Source organism: Callospermophilus lateralis, chromosome 6 (genome assembly GCF_048772815.1).
Source record: "Callospermophilus lateralis isolate mCalLat2 chromosome 6, mCalLat2.hap1, whole genome shotgun sequence".
In the NCBI taxonomy this organism is placed as follows: Eukaryota; Metazoa; Chordata; class Mammalia; order Rodentia; family Sciuridae; genus Callospermophilus; species Callospermophilus lateralis.
The window spans coordinates 113,041,841-113,064,326 of record NC_135310.1 but is presented as its reverse complement, the minus strand read 5'-3'; the positions used below and the strand labels follow the sequence as shown (position 1 = coordinate 113,064,326).

The 22,486-nt window shown below is 44.2% G+C and overlaps 1 protein-coding gene across 1 annotated transcript; it reads right to left on the bottom strand.

Moving 5' to 3' along the window:
- Positions 1 to 11,779: 11,779 nt before the first annotated feature.
- On the bottom strand, positions 11,780 to 21,695 carry LOC143402599 (gastricsin-like). Its single transcript, XM_076860162.1, has 9 exons — positions 21,631 to 21,695; positions 17,443 to 17,593; positions 16,988 to 17,105; positions 15,774 to 15,892; positions 15,232 to 15,431; positions 14,069 to 14,191; positions 13,406 to 13,553; positions 12,562 to 12,660; positions 11,780 to 11,932 (listed from the first exon to the last, which is right to left on the bottom strand). The coding sequence occupies exons 1-9, from the start codon at positions 21,693 to 21,695 to the stop codon at positions 11,780 to 11,782; spliced, it is 1,176 nt and encodes a 391-aa protein (XP_076716277.1).
- Between the last annotated feature and the right edge of the window lie 791 nt (positions 21,696 to 22,486).

Genomic DNA, 22,486 nt, shown 5'->3' with positions numbered 1-22,486 from the left:
GGACAAGGCATAGTTGAAAGAGCTCATCAAACTATTAAAATGTACTTATTAAAGCAAAAAGAAGGAATTGGAAAGGGGTATATATTCCCCAAAGATAAACTTAAAATAACCCTTTTTACTCTAAACTTTTTAAATTTGGATTCATCAGGGCTTAGTGCTGCGGAAAGGCATATGTGTCCAAAAAATGTATATAAGCCCAAGGTACTTTGGAAGGATATTCTAACAGGACAATGGAAAGGTCCTGACCCAGTAATTGTCTGGAGTCGGGGGTCTGTTTGTGTGTTTCCACAGGGAGAACAGCAGCCGATTTGGATTCCAGAGAGATTAACTAAGGTCCTGACCCAGTGATTGCCTGGAATCGGGGGTCTGTTTATGTGTTTCCACAGGGAGAACAGCAGCTGATTTGGATTCCAGACAGATTAACTAAAGCGATTTCTACAGACCAAAAAGAAGATGTGATATCCAGAACTCCAGTTTGGTTATTCTTACATCTACGACAGAACCAGAATGCTTTTTTCAATATCTATTTTATTATTGCCCTTTCCCATATTTTTTTTTTTTTTTTGAGCTCATACAGACCTAGGTTAATGTTTTGCTGATCAGTTCTATTTTTTGACTATAGAGTTTTTAAACATTGCAATGGAGATTTCACCTGTAAAAAGTTATAAGGCCTTTACTATTATGTTATGTGTCGTATGTATTATGTGTGCACACTTGTGTTTTGTGTTTGAATGTACGTATGTCCATATGTCATATATGATGAGCGCTCATGAAAAAATGGATCCAAATAATTTTTTTTTATTCACGTGATTTAAATGGTTTAATTTAAATTGGGTAAACAGCTGTTGAAGATTTTATAATGTAAACAAAAAAGGAGGTTAACAGATCTGTTTGTTTACTTTCACCTTTCCTTTTCATTATATTTAATAATTCTCTTAAAGATAATGTAAATTGTTAAGAAAATTGTTTTCTTCTAATGCCTTCTGGAACGTTACATAATTTTTTCTTTAGCCATTATTGCCAAAATTCCTATCTTCATCCCCGTGCCGGTGAAGACAATGTAAATTGTTAAGAAAATTGTTTTCTTTTAGTGCCTTCTGGAATGTTACATAATTTTTTCTTTAGCCATTATTGCCAGAATTCCTATCTTCAGTGAAGACAATGTAAATTGTTAAGAAAATTGTTTTCTTTTAGTGCCTTCTGGAATGTTATATAATGTTATATAATTTTTCTTTAGCCATTATTGCCAGAATTCCTATCTTCATCCCAGTGCATGAAGACAAAGATAAAACTAATCTACAGCTTCTGCAATAGCCATCACTGAACTGCTTGCAGAACTTGCCTGGACTATGTATCACTTATATGCATTGTGAACTCACTTGTATGCATTGTGAACTATCTGTTGGTGCAGCAACTTCTGGTAGTGTTGGGGTATTTATGCTGATGGTGTCATCGGTGGTACAATTTTTCCAAAAGGAGCCGTCAGCTGGCTTGGTGTATCTTCCTCCCTTCTGTTTGTCATGATCGTTCAGCTAAAATTTGGGGGCCAACAGAGGTGAGGCAAAGAACCTCACCCCCCCGCTGGTACGAAGACCTCTACACAGGTGTGGCTGTATACTGGACTGGTAGTCAATGACGGGTAAGATCCAATTACTATGGTACCAACCTAAGACAGGAGGCTGACGCCTTGAGGTCAGCTCATCCAATAACGGGTAAGGACCATATGTGCTATTGGACAACCTAAGGCAGACACGGTCCCTAAGCCACATGCTTCTTGTTTAAACAGAGAGGGGGAGATGTTGAAAGCCACAGCCGAAGGGGCTCCAGCAAACTTTCAGACTGCCAGCTGATGATTGGCTCACAGCAGCCCCAGCAACACCTAGCTGATTGGCTCCTCTGTGGAGATGCTCATTGAGCTGTTTCCCTGCCCTTTCAGACTACCAGCTGATGATTGGCTCACAGCAGCCCCAGCAACATCTAGCAACATCTAGCTGATTGACTCCTCTGCGGTGATGCTCATTGGGCTGTTTCCCTGCCCTTTCAGACCACGGAGCTGCTCATTGGGGGACCTTTTTGGCTCCGCCCATGCAACCCAGCCAATCGGCCTCAAGAGCAGGAGGATTGTGGGAGGAAGGTTGTTGGGGTGTGTGGCTTGTGGGAAGCTGGTGGTGGCAGTTGGGCTCTGAGGGTTTTTTCCTGAGGAGCTGTTTTGTTTATCTTGTGTGGTTCTAAAAATAAAGTTAGTTTCTTTTGACAAGTGGCTCCTAAATTGTGCCCAGCCAGACTGTGGCATGGGTCTCTCATTTTTCCAGATGAATTCCATGATTACTTTTTCCTATTTCTATGAGGATAGTTATAGGAATTTTGATCAGAATTGCTTTGGAAGTATGGTCATTTTGATAATATTAATTCTGCCTATTCAAGAGGAAGGTAGATCTTTCCATCTTCTAAGGTCTTCTTTGATTTCTTTCTTTAGAATTCTGTAATTTTCATTATATAGATCTTTCACCTCTTTTTTTCCATTTATTTTGTTGTTGTTTGTTTGGTTTTTTGTTGTTGTTGTTGTTTATTTTGTTTGAGAATGGGGTAGTTCTCTTCATTTCCTTTTCTGAGGATTTGTCACTGATATATAGAAATGCCTTTGATTTATGGGTGTTGATTTTATATCCTGCAACTTTGCTGAATTCATTTACTAGTTCTAGGAGTTTTCTGGTGGAACTATTAGAGTCTTCAAGGTATAGAATCATGTCATCGGCAAATAGTGCCAATTTGAGTTCTTCTATTCCTATGTGTATAGCCAATCCCCCAAAACCAAATGCTGAATGTTTTCTTTGATATAAGGAGGCTGATTCATAGTGGGATAGGGAGGGAGAGCATGGGAGGAAGAGACAAACTATAGACAGGGCAGAGGGGTTGGAGGGGAAAGGAGGGGGCATGGGGTAATTAATGATGGTGGAATGTGATGATCATTACTATCCAAAGTACATGTATGAAGACACGAATTGGTGTAAATATTCTATGTATACAACCAGAGATATGAAAAATCGTGCTCTATATATGTAATAAGAACTGTAATGCATTCTCCTGTCATATATATATATATATATATATATATATATATATATATATATATATATATATATATATATAAGAGAATGTTATTTGGCATTTTGGTGGGGAGTGCACTATCTCTGTGGATTGCATTTGGTAATATGGCCACTTTCACATTATTACTTCTGCCTATCCATGAACATGGGAGTTCTTTCTATCATCAAGTGTCTTCTTCAATTTATTTTTTCAGTGTTTATAATTTTTGTTGTAAGGGATCTTTCACCTCTTTGGTTCGATTTGTTAAAGGATTATTTGCTTACTTACTTCCAACTCACTTGCTTGCCTATTTTAAAAAAATATTTATTCTTAAGTTTTAGGTGGACACAATATCTCCATTTTACATTTATGTGGTGCTGAGGATCAAGCCCAGTGCCTCGTGCATGCTAGGGGAGCGCTCTACCACTGAGTCACAACCCCAGCCCCTTGCCTATTATTTTTAGGCTATTTGAATGGAATTGTGTCCCTAGGTGATTTCTTTTAGCAGATTCATTACTGGTGTACAGGAAAGCTACTGATGATTGTGTGTTAATGTTGCCTCCTGACATTTTGCTCAATTTGATTATTAATTCTAGAAGTCCTTTGGTGGAATTTTTTGGATCTTCTAAGTAAAGGATCATATCATCTGCAAACAGTGGTAATCTGAATTCTCACCTTCCTATTTGTATCCCTTTTATTTCCTTCACTTGCCTAATTGTTATGACTAAACTTCCAAGTGCCAAATTGAAAAGGAGTGGTGAGAGTGAACATCCTTGTCTTGTTCCTGATTTTAGAAGATATGCTTTCAGTTGTTCCCCACTCACTATGATTGTGGCTTTGGGCTTGTTGTATAGAATAGCCTTTATGGTGCTGAAAAAGCTCCTTCTATCCCTAGTTTCATCAGTGCTTTTATCCATGACAGGGTGATAAATATCCTAAGCTTTTTCTCTGTGTCCATTCAGATGCTTATGTGACTTTTTTTCTTAATACCATTTATTATATGTGGCAAATTATACTTATTGATTTGCATATTTGGAATCACCTGTGCATCACAGGAATGAAACCAACTAGACCATGAAGTACAATCTCTTTACTGTGTTGTTGAATATGACCTGCTAATATCGTATTAAGGAATTTTGTGTCTATGTTCATCAGGGATATTGTTCTGTAGTTTTCTTTCCTTGATGTGTCCTTAACTGATTCAGGTATCAGGGTGATACTGACTTCATAAAATGAATTGAGTACTGCTCCCCCTCCCCCTTTCTGTTTCAAAAGAATAAATTGAGAAGCGTTGGCATTAATTCTTCTTTAGAGATATGTTAGTATTCAGTGGAGAATCCACCTGGTCCTGGGCTTTCTGTGGTGGAAGTCTTTTAATTACTACTTCAATATCATTGTTTTTTATGGCTATGTTTTTGTTTTCTATATTCACTTGGTTCAATTCTGGTATTTCAGGTATATTTAGAAACTCATCTATCTACTCCTTCTTGATTTTCCACTTTATGAGGGAATAAGTTTTCTAAATAGTTCATAATGATTGTCCGGATTTCTGTGATGTCTGTGGTTATATCTCCATTTTGTCTCTAATTTTTTTGTGTGTGAAGGGGGGAGGGTACCAGGGATTGAACTCAGGGGCACTTGACCACTGAGCCATGTCCCCAGCCCTATTTTGTATTTTATTTAGAGACAGAGTCTCCCTGAGTTGCTTAGCATCTTGTTGTTGCTGAGACTGGCTGACTGACTCTGAACTCAAGATCTTCCTGACTCAATGTCCTGAGCCACTGTGATTACAGGCATACACCACTGCACCCGGCCACAATCCTTTGTATTTAAAAAAAATATTCTCTGTTTCATAAATTTCAGTTCTAACCTTAATTATTTCCTTCCTTCTACAGGTTTTTGATTCATCCTTATATTGTTTATTGAGAATCTTTCTGATTTTCTTTTTTTTAATTTGACTCTTAATCTTTTAAAAATATTTTAATTTCTTTTAGTTCTACATGAGAGTAGAACATATTTTGACATATTACACATAATGAAGTATAACTTCCCATTTGTGGTTGTACATGATGTGGAGTTACACTAGTCGTGTATTCACATATGAACATAGGAAAGTTATGTCCAATTCATCCTATTGTCTTTTCTATTCCCATCCCTCCTCCCTTCCCTTCATTTCCCTTTGTCTAATCCAAAGTGCTTCTAGTCTTCCTTTCTCCCTCCATTGTGTGTTAGCATCCTCAAATCAGAGAGAACATTCAGCCTCTGCTTTTGGGGGATTGGCTTATTGCACTTCACAAGATAATCTACAGTTCCATCCATTTACCTGCAAACTTCGCTCTTCTTTAAGGCTGAGTACTATTTCATAATGTATATATACCATATTTTCTTTTTCTATTCATCTGCTGATAGGCCACTGAGGTTGGTTCCACAGTTTAGCTATTGTGAATTGAGCTGATAAACATGATGTGGCTGTGTCACTGTAATATGCTGATTTTAATTCCTTTGAGTATATACCGAGGAGTGGGATAACTGGGTCAAATGATGGTTTCATTCTGTGTTTTCTGAGGAATCTCCATACTGATTTCCAGAGGGATTGCACCAATTTACAGTCCCACCAGCAATGTATGAGTGTGCCTTTCCCCCCACATCCTCACCAAGATTTACTGTTACTTGTATTCTTGATGATTGCCATTCTGACAGGAGTAAGATGAAATCTCAGTGTAGTTTTAATTTGCTTCTCTCATTGCTAGAGATGTTTAAATTTTTTCATACATTTGTTGAATAATCATATTTCTTCTTATTTGAAGTATATGTTCAGTTCCTTTGCCCATTTATTGATTGGATTGTTTGTTTGTCTTCTTTTGTGTTGGTGTTAAGTTTTTTGAGTTCATTATACATCCTGGAGATTAATGTTCTGAGGTACAAGTGGCAAAGATTTTCTCCCATTCTGTAGGCTCTCTCTTCACATTTTTGATAGTTTGCTGTGAAGAAGTTTTTAGTTTGAGAGCATCCCATTTATTGATTCTTGATTTTATTTTGTATGCTTTAGGAATTCCTTGTTGAGGAATTTGGTTCCTAAGTGACATGAGGGAGATTTGTTCTACTTTTTCTTCTAATAGGTGCAGGGTCTCTGGTCTGATGCCTAGGTCCATGATCTACTTTGAGTTGAGTTTTGTGCAGGATGAGAGGGGGTAAATTTTATTTTGCTACATATGAATTTAAAGTGTATCCCAGCACCATTTGTTGAAGAGGCAATTTTTTCTCCAATGGATGTTAATGCCACCTTGGTCTAGTATGAGATACCTGTATTTATGTGGGTTTGTCTCAGTGTCTTCTATTCTGAACCATTGGTCTTCATGTCTGTTTTGTTGCCCATACCATGCTGTTTTGTTACTATAGCTCTGTAGTATAATATAAGTGTGGAATTGTGATGCCTCTTGCTTCACTTTACTCACTGAGGGTTGCTTTGGCTATTCTGGGCCTCTTCTTTTTTCCAAATTTATATCATGACTGATTTTTTTGTTTGTTTCTATGAAGAACAACTGTGGGAAGCCATCTATGAGCCACGTGTGGACTGAGCAACATTCAAGTCATTAGGCAGGAAAGCCTGATTCTGGGAACTCCCAGTCATAATCCATCGGTTCCAGAATACTGGATTCACGTGGTGCCCTGTCCTAGCTCACTGCTGGAGTTCAAGCTTAACCCTAGAGATGGGAGTGACCCACTAGAGCCAAACAGCCTCCCAGAGATGGGTGTAGCTTGCTAGACGCCAATCAACCTATTTCCTGCAAGACCCGGTACTGAAACAAGATTCCTCCCACTGAAAACTTATCCCTGCCTTTGATGTACTCCCCTTAAATAAAGGATTGGGGCCTTTTTCAGTTGTTTAGTCCTGATAGGAACTGGAAGACCCTTCAGACACTCCACATTTTAAATCTAACCCTTTGTCTTTGTCTTAGTCTTATTTCAGACTTTTTATTTTCCTAGGTGGCTCACACCTCCTGGTCAGGAACCTGCTCTGTTGGGGTGCTGGCAACAACATCAAACATCATTGAAATTTTAAAAAGAACTGCATTAAATCCATGTAGAGCTTTTTGTAGTATGGCCATTTGGACAATACTAATTCTGCCTATCCAAGAACATGGGAGATCTTTCCATTCTCTGAGGTCTTCTTCAATTTCTTTTTTAGTGTTCTGTAGTTTTGAATGTGGGGGTCTTCCACCTGTGTTGTTAGATTGATACCCAAATATTTTAATTTTTTTCAAGCTATTGTGAATGCAATAGTTTTCCTAATCTCTCATTCAGTTGATCCATCAATGAATGATAGGAATGCAATTGATTTCTGGGTGTTAGTTTTATATCCTACTACTTTGCTGAATTTGTTTATGAGTCCTTGAAGTTTTCTGGTGGAATTTTTTGGGGTCTTCTAAATACAGAATCATGTTGTTGGCCATAGAAATAGTTTGAGTTCTTCTTTTCCTTTTCTTATCCCTTTATTATTTTTTTCTTTTTTCTAGTTGCTCTGGCTAGAGTCTCAAGGACTCTTGTTGAATAAAGTGATAAAAGAGGGCATCCTTGTCTTGTTCTTCCAGTTTTCAGAGGGAATTCTTTGGAATTCTTTTTTTTTCTCCATTTAGAACGATGTTGGCTTTGAGTTTAGCATATATAGCTTCTACAATGTTGAGCTATGTTCCTACTATCTGTAGTGTTTTGAACATAAATGGATGCTGTATTTTGTCCAATGCTTTTTCTGCAACTATTGGGATAATCATGTGATTCTTGTCTTTCAGTCTATTGTTGCGTTTAATTACATTTAATGATTTCCATAGGTTGAACCAACCTTGCATTCCTGGGAGGAACCCTACTTGATAATGCACTGTCTTTTTAATATGTCCTTTTAATATGCTTTCCAGTATTTTATTAAGAATTTTTGCATCTGTGTTCATCATGGATATTGGTGTGAAGATTTCTTCCCATAATGTTCTTTGTCTGGATTGGTGTCAGGGTGATAGAATGAGTTTGAAAGGGTTTCCTCCTTTTCTGTTTTATGGAATAATTTGAGGACGATTGGTGTTAGTTCATCTTTAAGGGTCTGGAGAACTCAGCTGAGAATCCTTCTAGTCCTGGGATTTTTGTTGTTGGTAGGGTTTTGATGGTGTCTTCAATTTCATTGCTTAAAATTGATTTACTTAAATTTTCTATGTCCTCCTGATATGATTTGGGTAGGTCATATGTCTAGAAATTTGTTAATGTCTTCATGATTTTTTATTTTATTAGAGTATAAATTTTCAAAATAGTTTCTGATTATCATCTGTATTTCATTAGTGTCCATCGTGATATTTTCTTTTTCATCATCAAGAATTCATTAATTTGTTAAGATGCCCTAGTGTAAATAATGTGACATCTTTTAAAACTAGGAAACAGTATAGAAGCAAGAATGGGTAGAAAATACCGTGTTCATCTGTATTCACTTATATTCATGATAGCAACATGAGAGAAAGGTAGGAAGCCTTCTCTAGAGACCTTACTATTTATATAAGAACTGCAATATTGTCGATACGTTTGAATACAATTACTTTTCGTACAGCAGTCATCCTGACCCCATACGATTTATATAAGTGAATCTCATAAAAGTATCTTAGTGTGTCATAGAAATATAAAGTAGATGAAAAGAGAAATAACTTGCATGTAAACTTCCATAAAAAGGAAACAAAAACAAGCCTTAGAGATTGGTGAGTGGAACAAAAGAGAGAGGCATTAAAGACTTCTGAAATATTCTCACCAAAAAAAAAAAAGAATTCATTAATTTGAGTTTTCTCTCTCTCTTTGTTAGCTTGGCTAAGGGTTTATCAATTTTATTTATTTTTTCAAAGAACCAACTTTTTGTTTCTTCAACTGTTTTGGATTTTTTTTTTCAATTTCTTTTATTTCAGCTCTGATTTTAATTATTTCCCATCTTCTACTGCTTTTAATGCTGATTTCTTCTTTTTTATCCAGGTCTTTGAATTGTAATGTTAGGTTATTTATTTGTTGGCTTTCTATCCTTTTAACAAATGAGCTCAATGCAATGAATTTTCCTCTCAGAACAGCCTTCTGAGTGTCCCAGAGATTTTGATTTGTTGTATTGCTATTCTCATGTACCTCTAAGAATTTTTTCTTTTTTCCCTGATTTCTTCTGCTATCCATTGGTCATTCAATAGCATATTATTTAGTGCCCAGGTGTTAGAATAGCTTCTATTTTTTATTTTATCAATGATTTCTAATGTCATTCCATAATGATCTGATAGAATACAATATATTATCTCTATATTTTTGTATTTGCCAAGAGTTGCTTTGTGACCTATGATATGGTCTATTTTAGAGAAGGATCCATGTGTGCTGACAAGAAAGTGTATTCAGTCACTGATGGATGAAATAGTCTATAAATGTCTGTTAAGTATAAATTATTAATTGTTTTTTTAGTTCTATAGCTTCTTTATTTAGTTTTGTTTGGAAGATCTATTCAGTGGTGAGAGAGGTGTGTTAAAGTCACCCAGTATTTTTGTGTCATTTTCTATTTGATTCTTCAAATTGAGAAGGGTTTGTTTGATGTATGCAGATGCTCCATTGTTTGGGGCATAGATATTAATGATTGTTATGTCGTGTTGATGTAAGATTCCCTTAAGCAGTATGAAATGTCCTTCTTGGTCCCTTTTGATTAACTTTGACTTGAAGTCTACTTTATCTGATATGGGATGGAAACCTCTACTTGTTTACGAGTCCATGTGAATAACGTGTTTTTTCCTATCCTCTTACCTTCAGTCTGTCTGTGGATGACTTTACCTATGAGGTGAGTCTCTTACAGATAGTATATTGTTGGGTCTTGATTTTTAATCCAACTGGCCAGTCTATGTCTTTTGATTGGTGAGATTAGGCCATTTACATTCAGTGTTATTATTGAGAAATGATTTTTATTCCCTCTCATTTTGATTTCTGATGTTCTTATGTAGGCCCTCATATCTGTAACTTCACTGTCCCAGTGACCTTCATGGAGACAAGGAGATTCTGATATGCTGCACTTCTATTATAGTGTGATTGTAAGAATTTTAAAATTTCTCTCCTGATTTTTTCCTAGAACCCACTGATCCGTCAAAAGTGTAATCGTCAGTCTAGATGTGTTTATGTTGTTTGTCACTTCATATTTTCTCATGATTTCTAATTTCATTTCATTATGATCTGTTGCGAATCAAGCAATTTCATAGAATGTTATATATTTACCAAGACTTGGATGTAGCCTTAAATCTTGTCCAGTTTGCAAAAGATTGCAGGAAGACATGAAAAAGAAAATGCATTGAGGTCTTTTGGGATGAAATGCTCTGTAGATATCTGTTAGGTCCATTTGTATTAACAATATGTTTAGGCCTGAAGAGTTTTTACTGGTAAAAATCACATTCGTAAAGAAGAATAAGAAACGAGAGGAGGTGAAAAAGGAGTGGGAGAGAAGAAGGCTAGGGAGCACTGCTTGTGGGTGGCCCTCTCCCCTTGGTAAGCCTGGCAAATGAATACAGGTCAGAGGTCAAGCCACCACAAGCACTCTGTGTCTGTGGCTCTGTCCCCACATCTGAACCAGTTGGTATCTCTCAGTATCCTCCCTAGCCACTGTCCCTCACCACCAGTGATGGTACTATACACAAGTCAGAGAGCTGGGTATGAAACTTGCCCACCCTCTTCTCCCACCCCTCACATCAGGTAGTGTAAGTAGTAGCCACACAAACACAGGGCAAAGAGAAGGAGGGTAGGGTTGGAACTATTGAAGTGTGGGACCTCCTGACCTATGATGTCTGGACTGAATTGAAACTGCTGTGAACCATTGGTTCAACTCCCTGTTTTGTCTCCAAAGACAGAAGTTGCATTCTTTGGGTCTGTGAGATCTGAGAGCTGGCTTGGTTAGACAAAGTGGGCTTGATGTCCATGTAATTCAAGGAGCTATGATCTGTCCATAGCTCAGGGTCAGCCCTCCTTCAAATGAAAGTCCTGGGACCTAGGAGTCCAGGTAAATGCATTCTTCCTGACTCAGCCCAGAGGCTCCAGAAGCCCTCCTAGAACTAGCCCTCCTAGTTTCTAGCACAGCCTCCGCCCTCTAGGACTCCATGAAGGTTGCAAGGGCACACAGGTGTCTAGAATCTTCAGAAAATTCTGGCCAAAGTTGATTAAGAGCTGAAGGACAGACATCTAGACCTGGGAATTGGGCCCCCAGTCACACTCTTGAGAGGACATACATGTGGGTCCTGGGGTTGGCGGTACCCCAGGGTGTGGACAAGTGGACCGACAGAGCATCTCAGGTCGTTAGAGATGGGACCCTTTGCCACGGTCAGCCTCTCTAGAGGGAAGCTGTGCAGACACTCCAGGCTCTGAGGGGTCAGGGCCTCTCCCAAGCCTCAGTTCAGGCTCTCTTTCTCTTTTTATCTCAGTGACCCACCAGGGAACCTCATGGCCTCACAGGTCCTTCAGAGGGAGACTTGTCCTGATTCCGACCCTCCTCATTCCCCGAGGCCAAGACCACGCCACAAGAAAGCTCCAAAAACAACAGGTTGGTAACATGGGAAACTATTTATTATTAGAGAAGGTCCACAGAGGAGGGCAGAATGCAGAGAGGACGCAGGCAACATGGGGCCGAGAGGAGGACGGGAGCCCAGGTGTCCAGGAGGAAAGTCTAGGCGAGAGTGGCAAAGCCCACCCTGTTGTTGGCCAGGTCAAAGATGGAATAGTAGGACCTGAGGAAGACGTCCCCAAGAATCCAAAAGGGCTGGCCATCCTCCAAGGACATGTCGATGGATTGCAGTCCCACAGAGCAGTAGCCATCCTCCTGCTCCACAGAGAAAGGCATTTGGTCACACATGGCCTGGGCACTACTCAGCCCTCAGCCCTGGGTCACTGGCACACTTTTAGAGATGAGCAGAGAAAGAACTGCCCCTGAGGACTCAAAGACCAGCTGATTCACCAGAGTAGGGGCTGTTGGGAGAGGTTCTCAAATCGCTGAATTCAGGCTGCCTTGGCCTGTCCCCATGGGGGGAACTCTTCTTCCCCCAAGACCCTTCCTGCACATGATTTGTAGCAGGTCTTCAGGGTCATTAAGGCTTGGAGGAAGATGAACTTGATTGAAACTTTGCCTTCACCCTCATCATCTGTGCAGGGGGATCAGCTATTGAACCTCTATGAAACTCCAGGTTTCCATTTGTAAAAGAGAAAGAGAATCTTCCCAATCAAATGTTGTGACAATCATGTGGGAAGCCTGGGCACCGGGCTGCACAGTGACTAGCCCTAGACAGAGCCCCTGTCCACTGATTAAGAGACTGATTGATCATGGGTGACACTCTTCTGGTGGGGATAATCCCAGGTGGCCTAGGTTGGGAAATGGCACAGGGCCAGGTGGAGCTTTTCTGGCTGCACCTGTTCCTCTACCCCAGTGGCTCAGCCCCAGGGACCAGGACTTACATTGAGGATGTAGGCAGAGGGCGGCAGAGGGAACTGCACCCCGTTGATGACGAAGGTGAAGGTGGGCAGGTTCTGGATGTCATTACAGTTCACGAAAAACTGCAGAGAAACAGGTTCTGCCAGGTCCCCTCATTCCCCACCCAAGAGCACCTGCTAAGCCTCCCAGATGCCCAAGACCTCTTTTTGGAGCAGAGGGCACAGTTCAGGGGAAAATGCTATGTAGGAACTGCGTGGGTGTCACAGGCACTACTAGAGTGGGTGACATCTGGAGAGACCTGAGAATGTCCCACACCAAAGAAGCTCCTCCTGCCTGAATGGCCCTTCTGTGAGGTTGAATCGATGCCCTTTCCCTGCAGGTGTCCTTTGAAACCACACAGCCATGTGCAAAAAGTGGACCAGGGCACCCTCCCCTAGTGGGGAGGGCTAATTAGGTGACTCATGTCATTTGCCAGGACACATGGGAGCGAGGGGGCATATCTGTGTGGAAGAGAGGGAGATATGGACTGAAGGTTGTCCCTTGTAGCTCACTTTGTTGCCCCAACATTCTAGTTACATTGTTCTAACTCAAAAACCCAACCATCGATCAATCTGATTTCCTGAGTGGACGGTAGCAAAGAAGTAATTCGTGCCTGACAGTGATTTCCCATGTCCCTCGGCACCCACATATGGCTCCACCTTAACCACCCTCCAGCCTCAGCCTGTCCCACGGCTTGGTGTGGGTACCCCACATTCAGTACATTGGGCAGCAGAAGCATCGAGTCCATGCTAGTCTGGTGTCCCATGTGGAACTAGAAATGGCTCTGAGTGGACTCTCCTGGCCAGGGGACATCCAGGCCACACCCACCTGTCCATACTCATCCTCCTGGGCCCCAATGGTCTGCAGAAGGGAGCTCAGGTGCTTCTTGGGCACAACAAGCAGAGAGGTTCCTGTGTCCACCATGGCCTGGCAGCCCTGGGAGCACCAGCCAGAAGCCTCTTCCCCAACATAGAACCTGGGTGGCAAGAGAGGGCAGCCTCAGCCCGACCAGGACAGGGCAGCCAGGGGGGACCTTCCCAGCACTGGGGAGCAAGCAAACCTGAGGCCAGTGCAACTACTCGCTGCCTCACATTCCCACTAGGTCTATGCAGGGTCACCTATATGGCCCAGGGGTCTATTTCTAATAACTTCAAGGAAGTTTTGAGAAGCACTGAAAACAAGGGACATCATGTTTTTTAAAAAGACATGGAACAAGTTAGTTGTCCCACATACCTCAGTTTTGAATCTGTGGGGTCCTGTGTGATTGGACAGGAGCTTCTCCAGTACTTGGGATTCCACATGTGCCCCCCACCCCTTTCTCCAGACTCAGCCTTGATGCCCCTGCAGAGGCCAGCTGAGGCTCTAGGGGGACAGACCACCAGAGTCCTCGGTGACCACACCTCAGTGGAGCCTGGATGAGTGCATGCTATGGGTGCCCAGAGGCCAGCTCCAAGGAAGGGGCGTCCCCAGGGACCCCCAACCCAGACTCACTCCTGGATGCTGATCTGCCAGTAGAGCTCCCGGGTGACAGGGGCCCAGGAGATCTGCCCTGTGTACAGGCTCTCATCCACACCTCCAAAGATGACCGCTCCTCCGTCCTCAGATCCCTCTTGGCTGCAGGACACACAGGCAAAATAAGTGAGGGAGTGGCAAAGGAGTGGGCACCGATGCTAAGCAGTCACCTTCACAGGGAAAGAGCTCCTTCTCTGATTTCCAAAGGGTTTTTCTGAACACAGGGCCATGGGTCCCCTCAGACTTCTGAATGGCCGGTTTCTGGTGGGGTAGAGATAGAGGTGAAGTCTATGGTGCCCTATGTAAAGGACAGCCCCAACTCTGTAGACCCCCCCCACACTGTGCTGTCTTCTGCTTTTCATTTCATGCCTTTGCTGCGCCCTGTCACCAGGAGCCTCACAGATACCCAACTTTTTCTTTTCCTCTGCAAGTGGACATGGGCAGGGCTTTGGTGGAGGGGAGGAAAAGACAGGCCATGTTTCTTCCAGAAGATTCCCCTTAGTGGTAGCAGAGTGGGTCGTTCCTAGAGGTTCATGTGGTGTGCAAACAGCCAAAAGGAGTCCCTAGTGTTAGTGACAGGGTCAATGTGTTGAAAGCAGGATAAGGAGACCAAGCCACATCAAGAAGATGGAACTGACTCTAGACGGTAGAGAGGAAGAAAGCTGGACAGCAAGAGAGAAAAGCCAGGCCCAGGCCCCTCCTGACCTGGCCTGCTGTGGGGGCTGGGAGGACAGTGGGTGAGGAATAGTCGAGGGCCTAGACCAGGAGACTCCAAGACCTAGAAGGACCCATGCAGGAGGTAAGGCAGCGGGTCACTGGACAGAGAGGCCTCAGGGAGAAGCACAGGTGAGGCAGTGGGCTCTCAGGGCCCAGAGCAGCAGGCGGGCCCAAGACATGGGGAATTAGAGCAGCGACACCCGGAAGAAGTTCAGACAGAAGAAGGAGAGACCATCCTGCCTAGGAAGGCAAAGGGTCGTGAGAGTGGACTGGGGCAGGGGCAGGGGAGCAGGAGAGTCAGAGCCCAGGAGCTGAGGCTCTGAACAAGTGTGGCCCAGCCACCCCCTGCTGGGAGATCTCCTCACCCCAAGGGATCAGAACTTGGTACAGGGCAGGACTTAGGGACCCGCAGGGCAGTCTCTCACTTGCTGAGGTAGACGCTGAACATGGGGCTGGACAGGGCGTCCACCCGCAGCATGCCCTGCAGGGCTGTGGTGGCACCTCCTGCGGACAGGGCAGGGTAGGCCAGGCCCATGATGCCATCGAATTGCACATAGACAAAATTGGTACCCGGCTCCTGCTCACTCAGGCCGAACTCCTGGTTGGGGACCTGGATGCTCTCGACCTGTGGGGGGAAGACACATTGGAGGGGAGGTGACATTTCTGAGTGCATCTGTGTCCTCCTGCCCCAAGTCACCAGAGACCCTCCATGGTCTTCCCTCCTCCTCTGGCCCATCTGCCCACTTCTCCACAGGCATCCCAACTGTCACTTCTCTTCCAAGGGCCTCCTTCACTGTAGCCTCCCATCCCCACATCTCTGCTCCCCAGTTCTAAGCTCCTGAAAAAAGGCACCATGCCTAACTGGGCATCCAGGTGCCTCATCCCTGGACAGGAAAGAACAAGGACATCGAGTTCCCCACCCTCTCACACCCCCATCCTGGGTGGGGGTGGCAGCTGGAGCACTCACACTCAGGGTGTCATAGCCGAAGAAGCCAGTGAGGCTGCCGGTACCATACTGCATGGAGAAGGTCTGCCCGTTGGTGGAGAAGGTAGAGGACTTGCTGGGGTTGAAGCGAGGGTGTGTGGCTGCAGGAGGGAGCCATGGAGGCCAGGGGTGAGCAGAGGGCTGCCTGGCTCTCAGGCTCATGGGCTGCACCCCTGCCTGGCCCTCAGCCTAAGCTCCCAGCCTGAGGCTTCAGCACCCCCACCTGGTCACCAAGGAGGGACTGACAGCCTTGGCCCCAGGATCCTCTTAGTTGGAAGGTATTGGCCTGAAAGCCCATGTTTCATAGGTAATTGGATGCCTGGATGATGACCTCCCTGTAAGCAGCCGCCCTAGACTCTATCTCTATCTCTACCCCACCAGAAACTGGCAGAAACCTAGTGGGAAATGCTCATCCAGTGAGGAGTGGGAGGGAGACCTAGAGAGGAATCCACTCACCCCAACCTCAATTCACCCAGAAGTTGGGCATCCTGGGATGTGGAGGTGGCATGGGATGTGCCCATGGTGGACAGAGATGTCCACACTCCAGCCCCAAGATTTTTTTTTTTTTAAAGAGAGAGTGAGAGAGGGGAGAGAGAGAGAGAAAGAATTTTAACATCCATTTTTTAGTTATCGGCGGACGCAACATCCCTGCTTGTACGCGGTGCTGAGAATCGAACCCGGGCCGCACGCATGCCAGGCGAGCGTGCCACCACCTGAGCCACATCCCCAGCCCCAAGTCCCAAGATTTTGGAAGGAATCAGGGCAGACTTAAAACTGAAGATCCTCTGTCTCACCAAATGACTCCAGGACAGGGACCACATCTAGCAGAGTTGTGGCCAGTCCCTGGAGACGCTCAGGGAGAAGCTAGTGGAGAGGAGAGTGGAGGGCAAGGCACGGAGTGGACAGCGTCCTGAGGGGAGGAGCAGCACTGCCCGGTGAGCAGGAGAGGGTGGAGTGGAATGAACTGGAGGGGGTGAGGTGGACGGCAGAGATGGGGGGGTCCATCCTGACACGAGGCAAGGCAAGGGGCCACCCTGGAGCAGGGCCAGCCTCCTCCCTCTGGCTTGTTGATGCCCTGAGACCCTCAACAAGTCCCTGGTCCTCCTCAGGAGTGAGCACCCTTCCCTGCCTGCATCCCTGGACATGCCAGTGCCCAGCCCTGCCCAAGGGCCCTCCCTGCCCAGCCCAGCACTCACTGCAGGCCAGGCTCTGGCAGTAGACCGAGGGCACCCACAGGTTGGAGGAGCCAGTGTCAAACACGACCAGGAAGTTCTGGGGTGGAGTCCCGATGCTGATCTCACCAAAGTAGGCAGCCTGGGGAGCCATGGGGACGGCTGTGAGCATTAGGGGGACCCAGGGGCCAGGCTTCTCCATGGGCAGAGCAGGAAGGACAGCCCTGTCCTAAGTACCACCCAAAGCCAGGGTCCCAGACACACAGGCCTCAGTCCCAGCCTGCCCAGGGCAGCCACGTGGTCTCTGTGGGTCAGCTGCCAGGTCATTGGGGCCCTCCCCATGCTTTGCCCAATGGGCCACTCACAGCAGGGTGGCCCAGGCTGGCAGGACTGGGAGAAGGGAGGAGCCTCAGGGTGGGAGCCCAGGGAGTTCCCAGCTTTGGCAGCAGGGACAGGGACACCTAGAGACTAGGACTCACATCCATGTAGGTCATGGGCTCATAGAGCACGCTGAAGTCGCTGAAGCAGTACTTCTGAGCGGGGTCGTACTTGTGGGTCCTCAGGAAGTCCCCCAGCAAGCCCTTTTCCCTCATGGTCTGACGCATAGTCTTCATTTTCCTCAGGGGGACCCTAGGGGAGGCTGGGTGTCAGGGCAGGGCCCCCCTCCTGCCTCTACCTTCTCATTTCTTCTCTCCCTGATGATCTCCCTCGCCTCCTTCCCTCTTCCTCTTCTTTCTTTCCTTCTCCACTTCTTTCAACCTCGCTCAGCACTTGCTTCATCATTTGGGAAACTGCCGCAGTCTTTTGCTGGGCACAAATCACGAGTCTCCACACAGCTTGTAGATTCAAACAGCAATTCTTTATTCCCGATCTCACACCGGCCTTCTACAAACACGCTCTGGGGGAATCCACGTTCTCTGCCAAAATCCACTCCGTTCTCTGCCCAAATCCTCTCCTGCCTAAATCCACACCGCATGGGCTTCTGTCTCTCAAAATATACTGTCTGACCTAAGCACTCAAGAGAAACTCAGCAGCAGGATACGCCCTATTCTAAAGGGGGAACACCCTACTCTCCTATTATGCTAAACTTCCCTATTCTAAAGGGGGAACACCCTACTCTCCTATTATGCTAAACTTCCCTATTCTAAAGGGGGAACACCCTAAACACGGATCCTGCCCTGGTCCTTGAGCAAGGTCACCTTTCAGAAGTCCTTCCACTAGACAGCATGGGAGTAAGCTGGCAAGGAATTTGTCATACCTACTTGGCTGATGGCTCCCAGCATCTCCCCCCTTCTGATTAATTAAACAACAAGTAATGTGGCTTAAGGACCGTGCCTGGTAGGTTGTCCAGTTCAACATATGGCTCTTACCCGTCATCGGAAAACTGACCTTTAGGTAACTGACCTTTAGGCGTCAGCCTCCTGTCTTAGGTTGATACCATTGCAACTGGATCATACCCGTCACTGACTACCGGTCCAGCATACAGCCATACTTGTGGATAGGTCTATGCACCAGTGGGGGGGTGAGGTTCTTTGCCTCACCTCTGTTGGCCCCCAAATTTGGCCTTGGTGCCAGTGGGGGAGTGAGGTTAATGTGGCTTAAGGACCGCGCCTGGTAGGTTGTCCAATTCAACATATGGTTCTTACCCGTCATGGGAAAACTGACCTTTAGGCAACTGACCTTTAGGCGTCAGCCTCCTGTCTTAGGTTGATACCATTGCAATTGGATCATACCCGTCACTGACTGCCGGTCCAGCATATAGCCATTGGCCCCCAAATTTAGACCATCACTAGCAGAAGGGAGGAGGATACAGAAATGCCACGACACCAAGCCAATTGACAGTTCCTTTGGAAAAATTGCATCATTGGTGACACCATCAGCAAAGATCACTGGTGACACCATCAGCAAAGATATGCCAGCATTACCACAATTTGCTGCACTAAACGTAGTTACATAGTCCAGGCAAGTTCTGTAAGCAGTTCAAAGGGGAGGAATCTTTCAATCTGTCCGTCTCCTCCCAAAGTCCGTTTCCTCCCAAAGTAAGTTGACTCCTTGATTGAGCATACTTGTTGAGTTATATTCATTGGGATGAAGATAGGAATTCTGGCAATGATGCTAAAAAGACATTAACCTGAAAAGAATTATTAAATATAATGAAAAGGAAAGGTGAAAGTAAACAAACAGATCTGTTAACCTACTTAAAAAACAATCCTTAACAGCTGTTTACCTGATTTAAATTAGTAAACAAGCAGATCTGTTAACCACCTTTAAAAACAATCCTTAACAGCTGTTTACCTAATTTAAATTAAACCATTTAAATCACGTGAATAAAAAAAATAATAATTTGGATCCATTTTCTCATGAGCGCTCCTCATATATGAAATATGGACATACGCACACACAGACATATAACACAAAACACAAATGTGCAAACAAACGTACAACACATAAGATAATAATAAAGGCCTTGTAGCTTTACCTAGGTGAAATCTCCATTGCAATGTTTAAAAACTCTATAGTCAAAAAATAAAACTGATCAGAAAAACATTAACCTAGGTTTGTATGAGCTCAAAAAATAAAAATAGAACCTTATGATGTGGAAAAATGCAATAATAAAATAGATATTGAAAAAAACATCCTGGTTAATCACAGTCGCAGATGTAAGAATGGCCAAGCTGGAGTTCTGGATATCAGCTATTATGAATTTGAGTCAAATCATTTTCTTTTTGATCTGTAGAAATTGCTTTAGTTAGTCTTTCTGGAATCCAAATCGGCTGCTGTTCTTCCTGTGGAAAAACAAAAAGAACCCCGACTCCAGAAAATCACTGGGTCAGGATCTTTCCATTGTCCTGTTAGAATATCTTTCCAAAGTACTTTAGTCTTATGTACATTTTTTGGATACATATGTCTTTCTGCAGCACTAAGTCCTGATGAATCCAAATTTTAAAAGTTTAGAGTAAAAAGGGTTATTTTAAGTTTATCTTTGGGGGATATATACCCCTTTCCAATTTTTAAGATTAACTAGGCTTCGAATCACGCAATCTTTCCTCCGTCATGAAGGCATCTTAACCACCTTCAAATTAACCTTTTAAAGCCTACCAATTATCATCTATACTGTACTTTTAAATGTACTTTTTCACCACCTACAGCTTCACTCCTTTAAACGAGGCTTAGACTCTGTTTAAATCGCTTAATATTAGTTTACATGGCTGCCCTTCAACCAAAGGCCTTTTTTACTCCATTAAGAAGCTTTGTCTCAATCTGCCATGTACAAATACCCTTTTTCTTCTTTCTTCCTTTCTCAAGCTTATAAAGTAAGTCTAGTTTCCTCAAAATCTTTTTAAATGGCATTTTACAACTTTTTACTTTACCACACAGAGATTATCTCATCTAGAAACATTTCTTTTTCTTTTAACCTTCCATATTAAAATATATTTTCACATCTTCAATCTTTTAATATTTCTTTTCTAGCCATTAACCCTTTTTATAAATTCACATTCTGAAATAACGCTTATAAAAATTTCTGATTTAGACAAATTACTCCACTTTAAGAAAAGACTTTCATGTTTTTTATGATACTATAATACTGTAATTGAAACCCAACTGAAACTTCTTATACTTATTGTATATAAATTACACCTGATAGAATCTTAACACTTAGTAACCTTGTTTCAGCAAAGACATAGACCAAAGCAATATTAAACATTTTTCCATTCACCAATTTATGAAGACACACATAATGATTAAACAGCAGGAAACAGTGAACTTCCCTCATGCCTTCCCTCAGCCCCTCTCAGGGGTCCTGCTCCTGCCCTGGCCTCTGTTCTCAGAGACCCTGAAAATACTTCCCATGAAGGGGAGAGGGACTTGGGACGCTGGGACTTTACACCTTCCAGAGGATGTCTGCTGATATTTGTTCTTTTGTTGTTTAAGGGTCAGGTCTGGGATGTGACTCAGTGGGAGAACATTTGCTGAGCATGTGCCTGACCTGGGTGCAGTCACCAGAAACATGAAAATGTAGAAATAAAATAAAATAGTTCTCAGAGATAGCAAAACTCACACCAAAGTGCGTCCCTTCCTGTGGTGCACTCTGGTACCTGGTACTGCCTATGAGATACACCATGGAGTAGGGGAGCAGCAATAATCCCCTAATATGTTTAAATGCAGCTGATTGAATGTGTGGCTATAAAACTGCACACAGGAAAGGCTCTCTGCACTCTTCCCAGGTGGCACAGCAGGCAGGGTGGCAGGCGGGGAGCCCTGTGTTCCTGAACCGGATCACCTGCTCCATTCTGAGTTTTCAACCCCTCATGTTATAGTGATTTACAGGAATTGGTGTTTTTGCTAAAATGACTTTGGCTTCTTCCAATCAATTTGGGGTCTCAGGAAATTTTTGGAGGGATTATGTGTCTCCTCTAGAAAGGAGTGTTATTTTCTGTAGGAAGAAACCACACCCTTCTTGTAAAGGCCGGCGTGGGCATAGTCACCCTACTCTCTGCTTCAGGACCATCTTCTCCCCTCAGTCTGGGGGGCTCCAGCAAGGGAAGCCTTCCCTGGCCCAACAGGGAATCCCGCTCAGACCCAGCTGCTGCCCCCTGACTAGCTGCTCCATACAGGGCTGCAGGCTTCCTGAGGTTCCCTGCACCCACAGCCAGGTCCACACTCACCTGACAAGTGTAGTCGATGCCTCCAAGACCAGGAGGCAGACCAAGGCCACTACCATCCACTTCATGATGCCGATTCCCAGCTGGTCACAGAGCAAGCGCCACTCTGAGATCCACAGTCGCACTGGAGTGAAGACTTCAGCACTCCCTCTTTATACCCCCTGGATGTGGCCGAGTCCCTCCCTCCGTGCCCTGGGCAAGCATGACCCTAACCAGGGTGTCCCCTGTACACCAGGTAGCCATTGTTACTGTGTTTTGCTCCTGGACCATGGCCACAGCTGACTTTTCAACTTGTTGACTTTTGAATCCAACAGCAGAGGCCAGGAGGTACCGGCGATAAGACAGAACAAAGTCGCCATAAGATGGAGGGGCAGAGCTGCTCCTCCTCCAGGAACCAGTGGTTTGTGTGGGCATTTTGGGGTGAGGTCTAAGAGGCAGAGACAGAGAGAGGGGCATAGGAATGTAGGCAGATTTCTTGGCCAGCAAGTCTTGACATTGGGGATAACAGCATCTTTGTCATGGGCACTCTCCTGTGTGCTGTAGGCAGGTTCACACCATCCTGGTGGCTGCCCACCGGGTGCCAGGAGCAGTCCCTGAGCTGTAACAATCAGAAATGTGTCTAGGGGTTGCCTAATGTCCCCAGTAGGGGTGACATCATTGAGAACTGTGTGCTTAAGTGATGCCCCTGGTGGTCTGGCTCAAGTACTTGCTCCCAGCACCCCAAGTCCTTGGGATGGAATTGGGATATTTGTTGGGGTCCCGGATGAGTAGGTAGCATGGTGATGAGGACATGTTGCTAACAAGGTAGTTCTGATGCTTGGGATGGGGCTGGAGACCAGTGGCAGAAGTCATTGACTGG